Source organism: Lottia gigantea, assembly GCF_000327385.1.
Source record: "Lottia gigantea unplaced genomic scaffold LOTGIsca_5, whole genome shotgun sequence".
NCBI lineage: Eukaryota > Metazoa > Mollusca > Gastropoda > Lottiidae > Lottia > Lottia gigantea.
Window position 1 is genome coordinate 4,308,733 of NW_008709715.1, and position 19,401 is coordinate 4,328,133.

At 32.8% G+C, this 19,401-nt stretch overlaps 3 protein-coding genes across 3 annotated transcripts in view; 1 reads left to right on the forward strand and 2 right to left on the reverse strand.

The window, feature by feature from the left end:
• LOTGIDRAFT_52276 (hypothetical protein) overlaps positions 1-3,981 on the reverse strand; it is a gene marked incomplete at both ends in the record, with an annotated part of 7,070 nt that extends 3,089 nt beyond the window's left edge. Inside the window, 11 exons of the mRNA XM_009061676.1 lie at positions 46-155; positions 526-620; positions 775-838; positions 1,473-1,523; positions 1,702-1,857; positions 2,059-2,179; positions 2,435-2,519; positions 2,707-2,785; positions 3,101-3,169; positions 3,368-3,557; positions 3,824-3,981. Coding sequence (XP_009059924.1) covers positions 46-155; positions 526-620; positions 775-838; positions 1,473-1,523; positions 1,702-1,857; positions 2,059-2,179; positions 2,435-2,519; positions 2,707-2,785; positions 3,101-3,169; positions 3,368-3,557; positions 3,824-3,981 — 1,178 coding nt within the window. The remainder of the gene's footprint in view (positions 1-45; positions 156-525; positions 621-774; positions 839-1,472; positions 1,524-1,701; positions 1,858-2,058; positions 2,180-2,434; positions 2,520-2,706; positions 2,786-3,100; positions 3,170-3,367; positions 3,558-3,823) is intronic.
• Positions 3,982-8,582: 4,601 nt separating this feature from the next.
• On the forward strand, positions 8,583-10,583 carry LOTGIDRAFT_106318 (hypothetical protein; the record flags this gene model as incomplete). Its single annotated transcript, XM_009062045.1, has 2 exons — positions 8,583-9,287; positions 9,432-10,583. 2 exons carry the CDS (start codon positions 8,583-8,585, stop codon positions 10,581-10,583), a joined length of 1,857 nt encoding a protein of 618 aa, XP_009060293.1.
• Positions 10,584-13,155: 2,572 nt separating this feature from the next.
• Positions 13,156-19,357, reverse strand: LOTGIDRAFT_229148 (hypothetical protein). Its single transcript, XM_009062046.1, has 12 exons — positions 19,171-19,357; positions 18,287-18,584; positions 17,654-17,946; positions 17,178-17,423; positions 16,674-16,901; positions 16,393-16,579; positions 16,181-16,290; positions 15,603-15,830; positions 15,191-15,461; positions 14,700-14,876; positions 14,014-14,259; positions 13,156-13,748 (listed from the first exon to the last, which is right to left on the reverse strand). Exons 1-12 carry the CDS (start codon positions 19,333-19,335, stop codon positions 13,270-13,272), a joined length of 2,928 nt encoding a protein of 975 aa, XP_009060294.1. The 5' UTR covers positions 19,336-19,357; the 3' UTR covers positions 13,156-13,269.
• Between the last annotated feature and the right edge of the window lie 44 nt (positions 19,358-19,401).

Below are 19,401 nucleotides of genomic sequence, written 5' to 3' on the forward strand. Positions count from 1 at the left end.
AGATAACACAATCTATAAACAATATTTTTTGATCTTTTGGTAAACTTACACTGGGCAGTTTCTAAAGGTGAATATCTGATACAGACACCCTCTCTATTGACATCTACTGATGTTATTGGTACTTTAGGCACGGTACATTGTAATGTATCAACTAACTGTAAATATACAAAAATAATTAATATAGAAATAGAACCTAAAATACGAGTATATATTGTTATACAGAGTTTTATGTAGTACAATCTCAGAAACAGATCTATTTATTATACTGAGTTTTATTGAGGATATAAACATTTTGATGTAAGAAAAGAAAGAATTTTATAGTCATCAAATATCTTTGTACACATCATCATTTTTATGCTCTCATATGGAAGTAGATATCTGACTAGGTTCAAAGCCCCAACCTCAAAGCTATCCAGTCTACTGTGCAGAGTAACCATGCCTACTTCAGAAATAATCAGCTGAAGTTCTATGTGATATGAAATAAATATATATGATTGAGGATTGAATCTGTGAAAATCTTCTTACCCAATTATTTAAAGCATTGTAATACTGTACATTATCATCAAGATTAGACTCTGTATCCTCTGTATTGTTAGAAGCATAAGGTGCTATCACAGCTCCTACAAAATACAAATTATTATCATCTCAGCATTTTATATTCCATATATAATTATAAACTTCTTCTTAAAATGTTATGACGATGAGATAGATTCTTCATCTACTCAGGACAGTTTAAAATGTGTTGAAAAGAAAAAGTTGTAAAATTATTCTAACCTGGAGCAGTAGTATCTTCACCATATTTAAATACAACTGTAGGTGTTACTATTTCAAATACCAACTATAATATAAGAGTAGAATTAATACATTTAGAATTAGATGGACAATTTATTTTATGAAATTGAGATTAACTATTTTTCTCCTTTTTTGGATATAGTGATCATTGAAGACAATATAGCAGTACAGCAACACCAGCCTACAATATCTAGATATCCAACTGTAGATGTTCCACACATTGCGCAACTTTTCAATAGGAAATTGCCTTTGTGTGTTTGCCCATCAAGGGGTCACGATTAAAGGAAAAATCAAATCATTGTTCAACGTGAAAGGTGAAATGAAATGTACCTACCAATGCATTAATAGCTCTAGATATCAAATCACCTAATGATGTTATATCTCTTTGTGTTTCTTTCTTTTCTCTACTCTAAAATAAAATAATGAAAAATGTTTCAACTGAAGACTGCATTATAAGGGGGAGACCACTCTCATGAGTTATGATCAAAGACATGATGCTAACTGGAATTTCCTGAGCATGCCGTCAGATCAAATGTGGTAAAATCTAACATAAATTTTGAATGCAATATTGGTGGTGAGTCTCTGTTCTTTAAACACAAAGCACAAAAATGAGTCCATCTGCAAAATGTAAATCATTTAACTGAATGCACTAGTTTGTATGACCAAAATTTTATACTTACTATTTGTTTAATGGTTGGTATTTTATCTAAATGTTCAAATAATTTCTTCGCCTATAAAATACAATTCATATGATAATCTTAGTGTTGCCTAAAATATATTTTTGTATGACATTCCTGAAAAAGCTTCTTGATAAAACATGAAATTTCTATTTCTCATCTTTTAAATTCCCTGAATACAAATGACTTTCCATGTCTGATTCTCAAAACTGAAGTTAAGGATTTAACTCACCAAACGTGTAGATGTTTTAATTCTACTGACAATACCATCATGACCTAAACTTTGTAAACAGATCCAGATAGATAAACAGCTTAACTTTAATCTAGGATTAAAATGATTTAATCCAGCACAATGGGCTAAAGTTGGATCTGGTGTTTTAAATAATGTCTATAGATATGTTAAGGGAATCAAGTCATCAAATAATATACTTAAAGAGATAAATTGTGTAACATTTGAAATATGTTATGTTATCTGTAGATATTAATGATATAAATGATTTGTAGCTCATCACTTCCTGTAAGAATGTAAATACTGGCTTGAAAGTTATACTTCCATTTTGTGTTTTTGTTGTTTAGTGGCAAAGGATACAGAATAAGGTAATGCTGGTATACCTAACCATCTACCTAAATCTATAGTCATACTATCTCCAGATTTAGCTGATTTTATAGACGAAGGTACAGAAAACATCATTAATGTGGCTAAATTATTGCTGAAAGTACAAAGAAATTTAACATTAGAAATGAATTAAGGAAAGACAGATTGTTTCCATAACTGTAATGACATATAATTTCATGGGTAAAGAAGTAACAAATTTTGTTTAAGCCATAAATAGATTCAAGAGAGGCATTATAAGCTTTGTATGTGTATCAGTGATTTTCTTTTTAAATACAAACATTGGCCTTGGCAATAAAAATTCAACAAATTCATTGCTTATAATACAAGACAAATGTTATAAAATACATACCCTTCTACATGTAACCATATAGAATTCTTCTTACAGATATCTTGTAATCTCTGTAAATTATCAACATGGCCAACTTGTGGAGTTCCTGAAATAAAGAAATTGACATGATAGAGATAAAGTTTATTAGTATCAGTAGTCAGGGTTAGAGTTCTGTATGCTGTACAGTACAAGACTGAAGAATAAATAAATGGGTTTGTATTTTCAAGTACAAAGTAGGAAATATATGCCAATGTATATGACTATTCATTTAAAGTTTGAAGTAAAACTATTACCTGCATAGCCTATTAATAGAGTGGGTTTTTTAGCAGCTGAAATATCATCTTGTATCAGCTTTTCTAACATAGAAACATCCTGTAATTATGGACCAATTAAAAGCATTGTATATAAGTCAAGTTTGTATTATTTTATGTACAATAGAAAAAAATGAACATATCGAGGAGTTGGTCTTATTTTTATTTTAAGGAAGGTCTATCATTGAAATAAACTCTAATTCAATAAATGTATTCAGTTAATCTCTTATCAAGTACTCACTCTTCTTTGAAAACATGTATCATATTTCCAATATTTGATCCCATGAGGAAAGTAATCCAGCTCAATGAACATAACATTATTAAACTAAGACAATATAGTATGTTGGCACAAATTTCAGAAAATAAGCCTACTTACCATTTTACTGGTGCCTCCAAACATAGTATTACATGGTACTGTACATATACAAGATAGAGGTAAACCAAGCTGAAAGTACAGAAGTTTCTTAATTTGATTGAATTTTGCAATATTTTATATTTTCTAATAAAACTGATTAATGATCACCAATTCATTCGCATTTCAAGCATGTTAAATTCCATATCATTTTAGCTAACCAACTGTAAATGTTTTCAAATAATTCTGGACTACCTGCTGTTGGCAGATGCATTGCCAGATTGAACTTACCTGTAAACAGAGATAATGTCCTAGGCCTGGTTTAGCAGCAGAACTTAAATATATAACAGGAGGTCTGGAGTATAGGGCATCATAACCTTCTGTAGCGTATTTAGGGAATTTCTGATACAAAGCCAATCGACAAACTTTCACTAAACCTTCTTTCTCATCTTCATGATATACTGCTGATGAATCTGGAAACCTGAAAAAAGTCAAGAAAATGAAGCAGCTGCATTAAACAATGTCTATTATCATCTATCATAGTTCAGTTTAGATGCTGCCAAACTTAGTCCAAACAATTGCACACATATTTAATGTCAGCCCTCTACCTGTCATGAATAACCTGTTGGAAATTTACCATGTACTGTTTCGACTACTAAGCTACACTTCCAGTCTCACTCATTATCAAGTCTATCAATATCTTCTCACAATATTGTGCCATGTGCAGTAAAGATAGTTTGCTCTTACCTAAATAATCTAGACAACCACAGTTCACAATCTGATGTGATTTTGGATGAAAATTTCTTTAAATGTTCTTCATCTAATGTAGAAACATAGGCTACTATACTGTGTGCTAATACTGAAGCTTGGCCATGGTTTGTTAACTTCATTATTCTTGCTTGTTGTCTGAAAGGCAAAAAAGTCAAATTAGACATGAGAAAGACCGTTGTGAGAGACTGGAAAAAATGATACATGACACGTTCCTGTTATTATGAAATACTTGACTATCACTATCTCAAAAAAATGATAGCTTGGATGGAATTTGTGATAATAAGAAGGTATGCTAACAGAAGCTTCAAATAACTTGACTTCACATTCCAAGATACAAAAAATCTCTTTGAATGACTTTGGCATAATCTGACAGGACCTTTAAATAAAAATTGGTTGATAACCTCTACAATTACTTTACTGTCAAGAATATATTAGTAATGTTTTAAATAATTTTACCGTTCATGTTGTTTATCTTCTGTTTCTTCACCAATATCATCATAAACTATCAATTCTTCTATAGTCTGCATTATATTTTCTATTTTCTGTCCACTGTTTAAATAAACAACAAGTTTATTAAATGATTGGCCATGCCATTAAAAAAGTTTGATGAACTTTTTCTGAAACTGCCCAATATTTCTTTGAACCAATCTATTAATAAATTTGATTAGGAAAATTTGAATGTTTTTAGAAAATGTACTTGGCACAAACATTTTACTCAAATATAAATTGGATTTATATGTTAAGATAATTTGACAAGCTTTGGCAAATAAATATGGAAGAAAAGACAAAAATTTACTCAAATGAAAATTGGATTTATATATGTTCAAATAGAAGATTATGTCATCAATAAGAAACCTAAATAAAAGTTCAATAGTTGATAACTGGAATCAAATCTTTGAAGGAGTATTTTGGTATCAATATTCAAATACTGTAATTATCATTCCTGTAAGAGGAAAACTGCCAACTAACCTTCCTTTTAAGGCTTCAGGTATATGTGCTGTTAAACTCTGTCTTATTCTGTTCTTTCTTTCTTCTTCCATTTGTCTTCAAAATAAACAAGTCAAATATTCTTACTGATACTAGTCAAATTCATATATTCTTACATGAAGTAGTAAAGTTAGTATGTAGGATACTTATAGAATAACAGCTGCAAGACAAATTTTTCTTCAGTTTTTCAGGGGATATTTCACATTTGCACAAAAATCATACAACTCTTCCATTCCGTTAAATCTTAGCAATGTAAGACACAGTAAAGAATTATATAAGGCCACAGTAAAGCAAAATGTGAATGAATCGTCAATTTTCAGTAAGAAATGCCACCATCTTTTAAAGGGAGATAACATATTATTTTGTTATTGTGGTCTGATGGTATAATGGTTACGAATTCTCTTGCGCTTGCTACATTATTTCCCAGTAATTCTTTCTGGAATTGTAGGAACAACAGCCATTGGACGAAGAATTGGAATGTAACAAATAGAAGTCAAAGGTGTCCCTGATACACATAAAAAAAGGCTAGAAAACCTCTTTAAGTATCTTTTGGGACAGAAGATAAATAACCGCACTGAATTAAGATATGCTGGGCTGGGTAGTCATTTTTAAACAAAAGTAAAAGGACTGAAATTGCTACACTTACGCATTTATTCTATCCAATATCTCTGTGCTTTTCTGTACATTTTTCTCCATTTCTGCTAACATAGGACTGACCAAATACTAGAATGGAAGAAACATAACTTTGCAAGTCATAAAGGTACCAAATAGGTCTAAATCAACTTTATGACTTTATCTTACTGTATATCTTTATAGTCAAATCAGGTTTTGAATTACAGTAAGACATCAACAAAGGAAGGTAATTAAAAATTTGTCTCAAAAATAAATTTGGCAACATTAATTATTCAAATTTTTCAGCTTTAAAGTTAACAAATATATTGATTTCTGATGCCTTTTTCTTACTTCATTTATAGAAGAGAGAGTCGTTCGTAACTCTTTCATAGCTATAAAACATAATTTAATCTAGTTAAAATCTTTGAATTTGGGGAAAAAACTCATTTCATAATTAACAAAAAGAGTTTATATACCAAATATATTTAAAATATTTTAACCTCCTTTACTGTGATTATTAGAGCAAGCCATTCTTACAATTTAAAATAAATTGCACTCAAGCATTGCATATCAATTGATGAACCCTTAAGGAAACTGTCTGTAGCTATGATACATAGATTACTGTAACCTGTTTTATTTTAACCAGTAAGGCATCTTTGTACAAATGCAATTATATTGACTTAATTTGATCACCAATATAAACAGTTCTGAGTATTTAATTCACCAAGTGTCCATGTCAATCTCCTTATCTATTTTTTCATATCAACATGGTAGAATGTTAATAAAAGCCTGGATAATTACCCCAAAATAAGTAGGCCTAGTCCTATACATAGCACTGTAGGCCTATAGTTTATGCAAAATAAGTCATACTAATGAATCTAGTGACAGCTGTAGTCAGTATGTATGTTAGTTAGTTAGTATGTTAGTATTTAATAAGAAAGAAAGAAACAACTATATTTTTTCCTGATTATTTGACCCATTTACAGTGAAGATGACTTATTCAAGGAAACTGGACTATCAATCGCCAATAGAGAATTGAACCCACAGCCGCCATTTGCTCAAAGTAATCATGCAAATGCGTCATGTTAAGAACCAACTAGAACCTCACTAAAAAATAGTCGCTATACGAAGATGAAATTTTTCTCTGTAAAGCAATTATTTAGACAACTAATTCTCTCACAAACTAAGTTTTATGTTTGATCACAACAGATTGAATATTCCACCATTGATAGCTGATAGCTTTGCTATTTATTTTACTACAAATAAATCAATAATCCTCATCTAATGGCATATATATATTCAATAAAATCATACAGGTTGATAATATATATATGAGAAATTTCAGTTTGGCCTGATAAGAAATTTTAAGCTCCTATTCATTTCTACAGTTACATTATCAACTTGGAATCATTTCTCAATCATTCTACTTTACATAAGTGGTTACAGCTTGAATTTGATAGTTGTGAACATACTTTGTATCAAGCATTTTTATTTGTTCATTTTATCGTTCAAATTTAATGATGCGAAAATCGATATTAATATTTTTTCAGCGAAGAAATATATGTTTGTATGCATATTATATTTATTTACTTGGCCTAATATGTGGTCTCAAGAGAATATGGATTTGCACTTTGAGGCAAGGTACTGGTATTGCATAATGTTTTCAATCACAGGATGTCAAGACTGCTGTATTTTTTAACCTTTAATGATCAAGTATTACTCTACACAACTGACAGATCAAATGCTTGTAGGTCTACTTGTCAAAATAGTTAAGCTTATAGGCCTAAGTTACAAATTGGAGAGACTAACTTCAGAATTTAACTTGTTGTGCACAGACTGAGTTTAGAGACCTACGCTACTGATTTTAGGGAAGGTAAGTCACATATAAATAATAAAGAAAACAAGGACAGGTGTATCCAGGTGTAATTAATGTCCCTGTTGAGCAAGATTGCAAGGTTATTAGTATTTAGTAAACTGTTAGAAATAAGTCCATAATAATCAAAAGATATAATCATATCATCATTGCCCCTACATCAATGTTCTGACTATTTGTGATGATATAATTTCTCACCTGAAATTACTGAATATTTCAACACCTAACTTTTTTCAAAAAAAATGTTAAATTGACAAATCAATACCTGATTAAATTTCTCTTCCACTCCTCCAAGACTGGGTGTGGCATCCATTTTCTTCGCTCCTTCAGAACTCACTTTTTCTTTTGACTCGTTATCAACCATTTTGCTATCTGCCACTGACTCTGTTTTGCCTGACCCTAGTTTGTTTTCGTTAGCAGATGACGCGGTAGCCATTTTCAGGTATTTACACGCTGGCAATAATGTCACTGACGAGTCTTTAATGTCGTAATTGTCGACAGTTTTTAGCAATCTTTTTATTTGTCGATTTACTGAAGTTTTGAAGGTGTCAATATTGATTTTCCATTTTGTTTCATGCTTAAACCTGCATTCATTTATGTTAAAGTTAAAATTATGAAAATATTACCGTCCACGAATACCATATTACGACAACCATATACGAGTCATAATGAGCAACAGATTGTAAATAAAAAGTTGCGTAAAGTTAAGAAGTTGGGATTATTTGTAAGATACCCCTTGTTATGGTTTTATTATCCCTTAAAGCAATTGACTTAGAGATTTATTACAATGTAAATACTGATAAACGTAAATTGTAATCTACATCCACACTTTTTGGAGATATTAGACCTTTAGGCGGATAGAACTAAAATTTTTCGGACTTGGTGTCTGTGATTTCCAAAGCTCTAATTCCACTGCTTGATAGAATTGATTTTAAAATGAAAGATTCTTTATAATACCCCAAATTAACAACATGATTGCATGATTTTGGCACCTTATAAGACTTAATGGGACAGTCTGGTAGGTTGGGAAAGTGATTAAGTTATGTATATTCTGGAGGTTAACTTTGAGCCTTTACAAAGCGCCTTACCTGTAATATTATTAAGGGCCAATTTACAGATAATGATGTCCCTTAAAATGCTATTGATTTTAGAAGTTTCCAACCAGAATTTAAGATCTGGTGATACAACTTTTTTTCATATTTTACAGGTTATAATTATTTGAAACAATTCATTATAAAATCTCATGACCAACAATAGTTCAAGATGAAGACAGATACAGATGTGTTGTTTTCTCGTAAGAGAACTGGAGCGGCAGATCCTTCAGTCAATATTAACAAAGCTGTACTAATCTGTAACTTATTCCACTTCTTCTTTGCTGCAAGTAAAGCATGTCTTCTGCCCTTTCTAACAGTGTTTTTAAGAAGACTTGGAATGACAGCCACAGAAACTGGTATAATTATTGCCTTTAAAACTATAACAGGATTTGTGTGGGCACCACTGTGGGCAAGATGTGCCATTTCGTACAATAAAAGACGCTTTGTGTTGATGTTTTCTGTGCTTATGTTTGCTGCCTCTTATTTATCTTTGACAGTTGTTTACCAACACACATCAAATTATGATATGTGTAACAATAGTCTTGACTCATCAAACAGATTAGTTCTTCCCTCTTATTTAAAACCATTGTTCGGTTCAGATAGTTCCAAATCCAATGATAAAATTCCTGCAAATCCTCAATATACTTCAGCAATTCCAGAAAATACTTCAACAAATCCAAAACTTGCTTCAGAATTTCCAGAATCTACTTCAACAATTTCAATGTCAACAAATGTGCCTTCCACAACTACAAACCTTCCAACCACAGAGCTTCCAACAACTCTTAGCATGAAAACCACAATCGGAACAGTCATTCCACCAATCAATGAGCCTTCTACTCCAAGCCAGGATCAGCTTTTACAAGTTGCTCAAGAGGTCATAAACGAGATGCAATTAACATATGATGATTTGTTGAACTTGAACACGACAAGTGGGGAACTTTATGACTTAATACGCCTCAAAGCTCCTGAATTGAATGTCTCACCAGAGGAAATTGATGTTATCTGGGATATGCTCAAGGAAGAATCTCAAGCTCAGGTTAAGCAAGAATCTCAAACTCAAGCTAATCATCGTGTAAAGAGAAGCATCAAATCTTCATGGGATGATGCCATGAAACGCAGTGAGAGTCTATGGACTAATATGGATAGTGAAAAGATTCAACTGTTCCTTTTAGTATTATTAGTGATTATTATCGGGGAATTATTGAGTTGTGCTATTGAAAAGGTTGCTGATGATTCATGGTTTGATTTTCTGGATCGAATTGATGATTTGGAGAAATATGGAAAACAACGCTTAGGTGGGAACTTTGCCTTTGTTTTTTTTCCTATAGGCATATCTTTATTAGTGCATTATACAGACTGCATGCTTCCACTGTATATTAACCATTTCCTTCTACACTTCTATATGTTTGGTGGATTCTTAGCTATCACATTTGTTGTAGCCTTCTTCTATCCTATACCACCTCCTCAGAAACAAGAATTCAATTCAAAGGTTGTGCAAGGATTGAAGATTATATGTTGTGATTGTCAAGCATTCTTATACATCTTAACTCTATTAATAATGGGTTTGGTGTATTCATCTTATCATAACTTTCTATTCTGGGTGATTGAAGACCTTGGAGGAGGAGAACTCAATATGGGTATGTGTGTCAGTATTGGTGCCTTTGCAGAAATTCCCATGTTGATGATCAGTCAGAAGATGGTCAAGAAAATGGGAAATGCTGGTGTTGTGTCCTTAGCTCTATTTTTTCTGTCTATGCGTGTGTTGTATTACTCCTTCCTGCCCACACCTTGGGCTGTTATGCCTGCTGAACTTTTACATGCCTTTACACATACTGCTATGTGGTTTGCTGTGCTTAGTTATGATGACTTTAATGTGGGTGCTATGATAGATCGGAGCATTAGATCCATATTATCTTCTATATATTTTGGTGTTGGGTTCACCCTTGGATGCCTTATTTCTGGACTAATTTATGACATATTTGGGTATGCTATTCTGTATCAAGCAGCAAGTGTATTGGTTGGTATATGGTTTATTATATTCTCTATTATTTCCAAATGTATACCAAAGAAGGAAAGGATACGGTATGTAAAATTGTTACATGCTGGTGATACAGATGAATCTGATTCTGTCGAGGATGATTGGTTAGAAATGGCTTTGAAGGATAACTGAAATCCCATTATTATTGATTATAATACTAATATAGCAATCACAGTAAATATATGTTAGTCTTTGGCTATTTATCCTATAGTAGCATGACAATATTTTCATTGGAACAAATATTATATTTACATTAAAGGATGGCTCAGGTCAAATGACACAACTAATTTGCAAAGACAGTTAGCAATTGGATAATCAAATAGCTGCATGGTTTCCCGAGCACTGCACTGTTGGTGGCGTTCTTCTTTCAATTTCAAAAATTAATACTCCTAGTTGACCTTACTATTTCTTTTCATCTGCAAGATGCAATGCTTTGAATCATGTTGACTTGAGTCCACCTTAAAGGGATTTGGAAGAGATTTTCAAAATATTTTACCATTCCAGTCAGTGATTCCTGTAACAAATTGCAAAAATATACTTTATCACATAAGGTCCTTTGCGATTTGTGACGTCATCAAACACTCAGCTTTGGTGGAATTGCAAGAACCACAGACGTCTGATAGAAAATAGATGCTACCAGTGCCCCTTATAGACATAAAGAAATAAGAAAACCTCTTTACAATCCCTCTAAGTCTACCATAAGTGATCTAAATGCCATGGTTGTGAGCTATCTGTAGATAAAGAAAGTCTGTTAGTTTGCTCAAGTTCTTTTGTGAAATCCAGATATTTTGAATATTGATTTCAATTGTTATAATCTGAACTGATCATTATCAGAGATGTAAAATTTTCCCTTAAAAGGAGTTTGTCTCGTAACTTATATATTAGCTCACATGTATTTGAAATCTTCATAGAACTAATTATAGAAATATTAAAACAGAACTTGAAACATGTTGTTACTCTGAGTTTTATACTGTGCAATCGTCAGGCATATTTCCAAAGTAAAATCTTAACTTTGGATTTCTTCTAATTAAAACAATCAGAGAATGAGTAAGAGTAAGACAATATAGATATCAGATTATTTTCATAATCTATATCATGAAACTGATGGAATTTGACAATGAGATGGTCAGCCATTTGTATCAAACACATTCATGTTTTGCTGTATGAAACATCCTTTATAGAAGATTGTGATGTGTTTTGTATTGTCCTAACCTAAGGAACAGAATACTAATTACTACTAAATACAATAAGGGGTATATGAATTTCCATATTGATTTCTAATAATAATGTTTGACTAGGATATTACATTTAGTTACCTTAATAGTTCCTGTTTTCTTTTTTATGTGTGTTTTGTTAGTATTTATACAATTGAATTATGATATTATAAAGCAATTATTATTTATTTGCATTTAATATAATGAAAACCTCAGTTGAATGTTGTTTTTTTTTTTGTGGCAGATAAGGCTTAGTTCAAGTCCACCCATAGTGTTACTGTGACCCTGAATGTATACGATATTTTTTGGGGTATATGATCTGGTAGTATGTTTGGATTTAGCATTCCCCTTGGTAGAAGCTGCTCACCTTGCCTTTGTTGTTACAATATATTGTTAAGTATTATAAATGTGCAATTTTTTTTCTTTATGACAGGCATAATTATGAATGAATGATGAAAGGTTTGTTTTCTGTTTCATGTTGTTTTATATGGTATGGTTGAAATAAAGGGATTAACACTTATTAATTATTAGCTTAAACAGCTGGTAGAGCTTGATTTTAGATTCCAAAACCACTCTTTTAAATGAAAGTTTAATGTGCTTATCTACTATCAAAAATCAAATATAATGGCCTCAGAAGGAAATAATGAAATTTTACAAGGATAAAAACTTCAGCTCTCAAGGATCCTGTCTACCATCTGGATTTTAGATAGGATTTTAGCATTGATCTATCCTGAAAAATGTTCATATCCACTTACAGCTTGATTAGCTGAAGTAAGGACTTTAAAAATGACAGTTGAAATTTCGATTTAAAATCATTTACATCAATTTTAGAAACTTTTTAAGATAGTGAGAATGGTCTGAAAAATCTTATGTTTTATAGATTAACACAGACTTTCATTGTGTTCAGTGATCCTGATTATGATGGAGTTCTATTAATTTTTAAAGCCAATAATTAAATGTCTTTACTCCTTTAAAATTCTTGTTAAAAGATCTTGTATTGTTTTTTTCTTGTTATATTGTTTCATGACATTCCTCCTAATTATTGTTTTAAATTGATATTATTAATTAATGATCTATTTATAGTATTATATCTATCTATAAGCATTGGTGGATGTAAACTAATAGAAAAATATGGAATAAAAACTTTGAATAAACAATTTAAAAAAATCTTTTTTATATATCCTGTATAATGCTTTTCAATTGTATACACTGGTATCAAGCCCTTCTTAAACAATTTCTTTTTGTGTTTGTTCTAAGGATGTTTTACTTATAATCTAATTACTTCTAAGGCTCTACAAAATCTATCAATCAACCAATCAATTGCTGTGTTCAATACAAATTTTGTCATGTGCTTGTGAAATATCACCATTTGTATTTCAACTAACATTTAACAGTTTGTATGATTGGTTACCATAAATTGTGAAGCTAGGACTGAACTGAACATTGTTTTAACATCAGGTTAGCAATTGCTGCTGTAGCAACACACAAAAAACAGCAAGAGAGAAACACTCACTTTTTATTCAGGTTTAAGACTTGTAGTATTGTATGGTCAATTATCACAGAATGCTTGCAAAGGAGAAAGTCACATTGGCCTCAAGATTTTGCTACACAACACTTCCTGTCTTTAAGTTATGATGTAGAATATTCTTATCATTTCCAACAAATTTGTGTAAGAACAATGACAATATTATAGTGAATAATATAGCTGCTGCAAGACTGCCTACGATCCCAACAAGAACATTAATATCAGTGGTTGAGGGTTCATAAGGATCTTGAGTAACAACTTCGATTGGTTGGTAACCACTATGTGTAAAATCTGGTACATAGCCAAATCCTATCGTCACAAAGTTTGAGTTTTCACCCATATTCCCTTGCTCATCTACAGCACGGACAGAGAACACAAATGATGTGTTCAATCCTGGTGTCAAAGGTATCTTCAGTATGAAAGTTTCTGGAATTCCTGCTTCTTGTGGTGCCATTAGATTGCCATGCATAACATCTTCTTGCGATAGTATTCTAGAACTCTTTTCTTTCTTCAACATATCTTCAGCATTATTTGCCATAAGAATATCGTATTTAAATGCTGAAAATAGACTCAAATCTGTAAGATTGATGTTAAGAACGTTTGATATTAACGACGAAAACTTCTCTTGTAAAAGCCCTGATTGCCCATTGTTGTCTAAACTTTCAGGGGAGATAAGTCTTCCATGTGTTTTGGCGCGTAAAAATTGTTCAGAAATCTGCAAGGTAAAGTTTAAAATATTAGTCTATTCGACCCAATTTATCGACCCAATAAATCCAGCGCCGACCCAATATATTGTGATAAATGTGAATCTTTTACATTTTACCTGTGTCACTATCCAGATCGTCACCAGGCGCTGTCCATTGTAATACCACAGTTTTATCTTGGTGTGATGTCTTCATCACTGCTAAATCAGTGATTCTAACAGGAGATATAAGATCAATATCTAGTTCTTCTCGTGTTAATGGTGCTAATGTGATGTTTCGTGTCTTGTGAAGGAAGTTACCAGCAATGGTACTACGACTGACACGGGTTTGAAATTCTTCTAGATGTGTTTCTCTTTTCTCTCTTACTGTAAAATATAATAAAGTTGACATATAATCAGATGAGGACACTACAGTATCCAATATTGATAAGCCGTTGTTCATGTTGCTAGACCTCCGAACATGTTGTCTATCACACCCACTTTTGGTTGTCCGGATGATGAATTTTATGTCCCAAAGATCTTGGAAGCTCTATAGATAAAACTTTGTGATTGTCTGTTACTGGCACTATAATAGAATATGTTTGCATATTTTCTATAGAAGCAAGTAGAAATACTATGTGTTATACTTCACATTCCACTAAGTTTGATTGTCTGTCCATCATTGTCCAAATGTTGGAAATTTGACCACCGTTTATAAACTAGTGAAAGTTTTCGAAAGTCTTTTGAGCTCTTTTCATCGATGTGTTCCATAGTAATTTTTTTACGATATGGTGTACTGGTAAATACTACAATATCTCATTACTTACTGATCACTCCAGATTCAACATCTATAACAGGATAATCCAATTTCGTAAGAACTGTCTTCTTTAGATGTACCCTCCCATTCCGATCTTTGACTTCTATTTTAACACTATATCTACCATATCCACTGAACTGTGTAAAATATCTACTATAAACTCCATCATCTTTTGTGATATCAGCACCTTGAAACAAAATCGACAATCTGAAGTACAAACATATAGTACTACTGTGTTCTGTTAGGATACATGTAGTATATAGAAACAGCAATGTTTTGAAAGGATGCCCTACAGCGACCACCTGCTTCATGGGAAAATCTATCTTTTTCGTACCCATTTACAAGTGGGAAATCCTCTGCTTTCGTAACGCTGTATGTTACAGAGCGCTAGCACAACATAGTAGACCTTTTACTGGGAAATGACTTAAGTTCCTAACAGGACAATTATGTATTGGATTTCCATCAAAATGTTGTCCTAGTATTGCATAGAAATCAGCTTACCTGCACCGTTGTCATTCAGAGTAAGTCGAGTTGGAGCAGCAAATGGTCTATCTATAATGGCCGTTACTTCCATTCCTAAAACTGGATGAGAACCTTTACCAACTTCCGCCCAGATCATCACTTTTCCAAATGTTGTCATTGATACAGAAGATAACCCACCATCAATAAAGATGGGATGTCGTTGATCATCTAGTGGTTTACTTGTGATTGAGATAGTAACCTTCTGTGGATATTTATCTTTGACTTTGACACTGTACTTCCACTCCCCTATCTGTAAGGCATAAGTTTTTCCACTGACAATTGAATTGAATTAGTTTTCAATTTTACAAATTGTCGAGCATTGTACATAGGATAGCTACTAAAACTGGTTCGCATGGCTGTTCTGACTTCTGGATTATCTTGGTCAACTTACCTCAGCTATTTCGGGTATTTCAATCCGTACTGTATTAAAAGAATGATCAATTTTATATTCCGGATACCTGCTATTATAAACTCGACCAGTTGGTGAGGTGATTGATATTAAAGGTTCCTCAGTGGTATACAATACAGTGAAAATGGTGTTTCTACCAATATCTGCATCTACAAAGGCGCTACCTAATAGTTCTTTACCCTTCCATATTACTGCTGAGTCACTTTTCATCTGAAATGATTATTAAGAATTTGAAATACGATAGCGTGTATATTATGCACTCCTCTCAACTGCGGTATGGTTACTACATACTGATAGATAGATAGATATTTATGGTATTGTTCGCCCTTTTTGGGCAGCATACATCATGATACAAGATAATAAATACTGAGATGATAAAGGGACTCAAATAGGTTGGTTAGTCTGTGTTTATGAATCGAAAACACTCAAAGCTTCTGTTATCACCATTTCTTATCCGAAGTTTATATCCTTCTGGTTTTCTGGACTAGTTTCTTCGAGAAATAATTCAGATCTTACTCTTGCGTTAAGAACTCCTTTGACAAACAAAAATGAGAACTTACCAAAATAGAAGATTCGTGTCTATTCAGTGATGGATCTCTCCTCAATTTAAATAATGCATCACTGAAAGTTGTTGATTTGTCTTGATCATTGTCGAAATAAAACCGTCCACCTACAAGACGTAATAAAACATTAAAATGATATTGTTTGAAATATGAATTGCCAAATGATAGTAATCTCTACGATGGTGGAATATCAACTAAAATATACTTACCAGAAGAATGAGCAGTATCTGAAAGATTTTCGTCAGTCTCTTGATTGAATGCAAAGATGTTTACTATCGCACCAGATGATTGGATCTGATCCGCAACATCATTAATTTTTGGATGAGACGTTTCTTTACCATCGGATAGAATGATTACTTCTGCTCCTGTAGCGTTTTGCCCATTTTTTGTTAGAAGCTGAAAAATAAAAGTATCAGTGCATTTTAGGGCCCCTGTCCTGTATAATTCTTCAGAACTCGAAACTTTATTAAGTATTTTAAAAACCATATACCTCAATCGCCTTTTTCAAACCATTACCAAAACTTGTGGCACCGCCAGATTTTTGTGGTAAACTTCTCTTGATCCGCTCTCTGTCTTCAGTAGATGATATAGTTGTCATGGGATGTATGATTTTAGCTTTATGATTGAAGGACACGATTCCAACTTCTGTATCTTCACTAATACCATTATGGATATAGTCTGCTGTAGCTTGGCGCAATCTGTTGGATGCGTCATCATTCTAAAAGATTTTGAAATGGATTTTTAGGACAAGGGGGGTAATGCAGTCGATCCATCTTGAAAGACGTAATAGAAAGGAAAATGTTGAAAAACCATCAACTAGATGTTTATCTTTTTCCAAATTCAGTGGGCGTCAGAGACAAATTTCGATTTTGAAATACATTTCGGAAAATCTCCAACTGGTAATTCAAGTGGTGTTATGAAGATGCATTATAGTGGACCTAATTTGAAGATTATTATAGACGTAATCAGAAATTAAGCAAATAAGAAGACCTACCATCATACTCCCAGAAGTATCTAATGCAAGAACAACTCTCCTGGTTTTAGCCGCTTTTACCACTTTGAATGTAGGAGTTGTATCAGGTATATCTCTAGGTGGATTGTTGTTATTTTTAAAATCTGGACTGTCTTGTATAACTGACCACGTGCTTCTCTGGCCACACAATCTATTCTGTTTATTTGGTGCTTCGTAATTGTGGATTCTCTTGGAATCCAAGTCATCGTCGTTACAAAAATATTTGATCTGAAATGTATATATTATGTACACCGACATCACATATCATGACAGATATCTTTTTGATTAACTGAATTGTCTTGTTTTTTTTTATTGCTTGGCAATCTTTTTTTGTGATCAGAAAGGTTTCAAGGTGTCAAGAACACACTGTATAACACACATATATAATTTGTTTTTACGACTTGTGATATGTCGTAGTCGTAGTTAACTCGAAAATTGTAAATTTAATTAATACTTACACTTGGCACATAAACTCTGTGCATGATGGAAGCTGATACTCTGGTGTTCCTTCGATTGTATGGTAAATACCGACACTCGTCAGGGAATCGTCCGGTAGCTGGATCTACATTTCTACAAAATACCAGTTGACCATTCTCTAATCGGTAGTTGATACCTCTTATATTACTATTACATGCCACACCCACTACTTTGCCAGTCTTAGGAGAATCGTAAAACTGTTGTTCACCATCTTTAGCATATTCATCATAAACACCCCATCTAAAATGTGCCCACTCATGAACTAAGAGTCTACCTGCAATAGTGGAGAGTTGTAAAATTGATGGTACCGGTATAGAAAATTTTGCATGACAGTGAACAAATCACAGATAAGCAGATGGAATGCTAACAAGTACATACCGTCTTTTTGTTTGGAAATCTAGTCCATCGTTAAGTAGTCATATGGCGAAACTGTGTCTAAGAGTGATTTACAAAAATGTTTATAACTTTACACCTCCAACATCTTGGACGTTCACAGAAATAAAGCAATCAATTGCCCCTATAAAATTGGATCATCATTACATATGTTTTAGAATTAAGATGAGAACAAGATCCAAAATTTTCATTTATGAAATCTACAATATAATGTAACATACCCCTAGGTCCAATAGTATCGATATCGTAAACCTTAGATCTATTTGTGTCAAAAAGTTCCGGAGCAAAATGAATTCTGATTCCTGGAGATCCACAACCACTATAACTTCTTGTTTGTCGAGTGTGTCCACTAGTTAAATATGTACTAGTAGTGAATTCTATGTCAGCATTATCGTACACTTCTGAAGCTGTGTCTGATGTCAGAGACCAAGATGCTGGTACAAGTATGGTGACGTCCTTGAAATAGGCTCTTTTTTCAGTTGCTTCATATAAATAACTGGAACCTTCTTTAAACATATCCTGGAAATTGTATGCATCCATTTTAGCTTCAGATATTTTATGGTGGATAATTAATAGTCTCTTAGCTACAAGTGTCATAAATAATTTTTACAGTTCAAGCAAAGATCGTGCCATTTTTCGATTGGAATGGGAAAGTGAGCTCCCTAAGGTATATGCATTTTTTTATCACGTGTTATACCTAATAGCATTATGTGACATGCTCAGCAATAATCGATGAAACTTCAGTACAAAAAGACTTCAATCAGAAATCTCGTCTAAAGAACGGCAAAATCGGTAGTAAAGGTAGTACGGAGAAGTACCATCAGGTGTTTCGAAAAGAGTAAGCATGGTCTGCTACTAGGATGCTAAAAATCACGAGATACAACCAGATCGATTCATGCCTGACGAAACAATTCAGCCTAAATGCCAGATGCAGGATTATTGGGTTTATTGTATTTATCAAGGAGCTCTCCATAATAACCATAAAATTTCCTACATTACATCTGAAGTTTGTGTCGACGCCTAGCTAGGAAGACATCATTAATAGAACGAGCCCTAGCGTAGTATAATAGAGTGTACTGTTTAAAGCTCCAAATTTTGTACTTACTTTGATGTCATCGATGAGATTTTTGTCCTCTGGCACACTTGGATGTATACTGACTAAGATATTCATATATCCATTATTTTGGAGCACGATGTTTGTTGGTCGAGTTATGCCATTAATGCAAGTTACGTGAAACAGAATCCATGTGAGATAAGTGAACATTTTCATTTTTTCCCTTTTCTTGTCGAACATGAGATCATATTTGAAGGTGGTTATTTTGATAAATATCTTCCA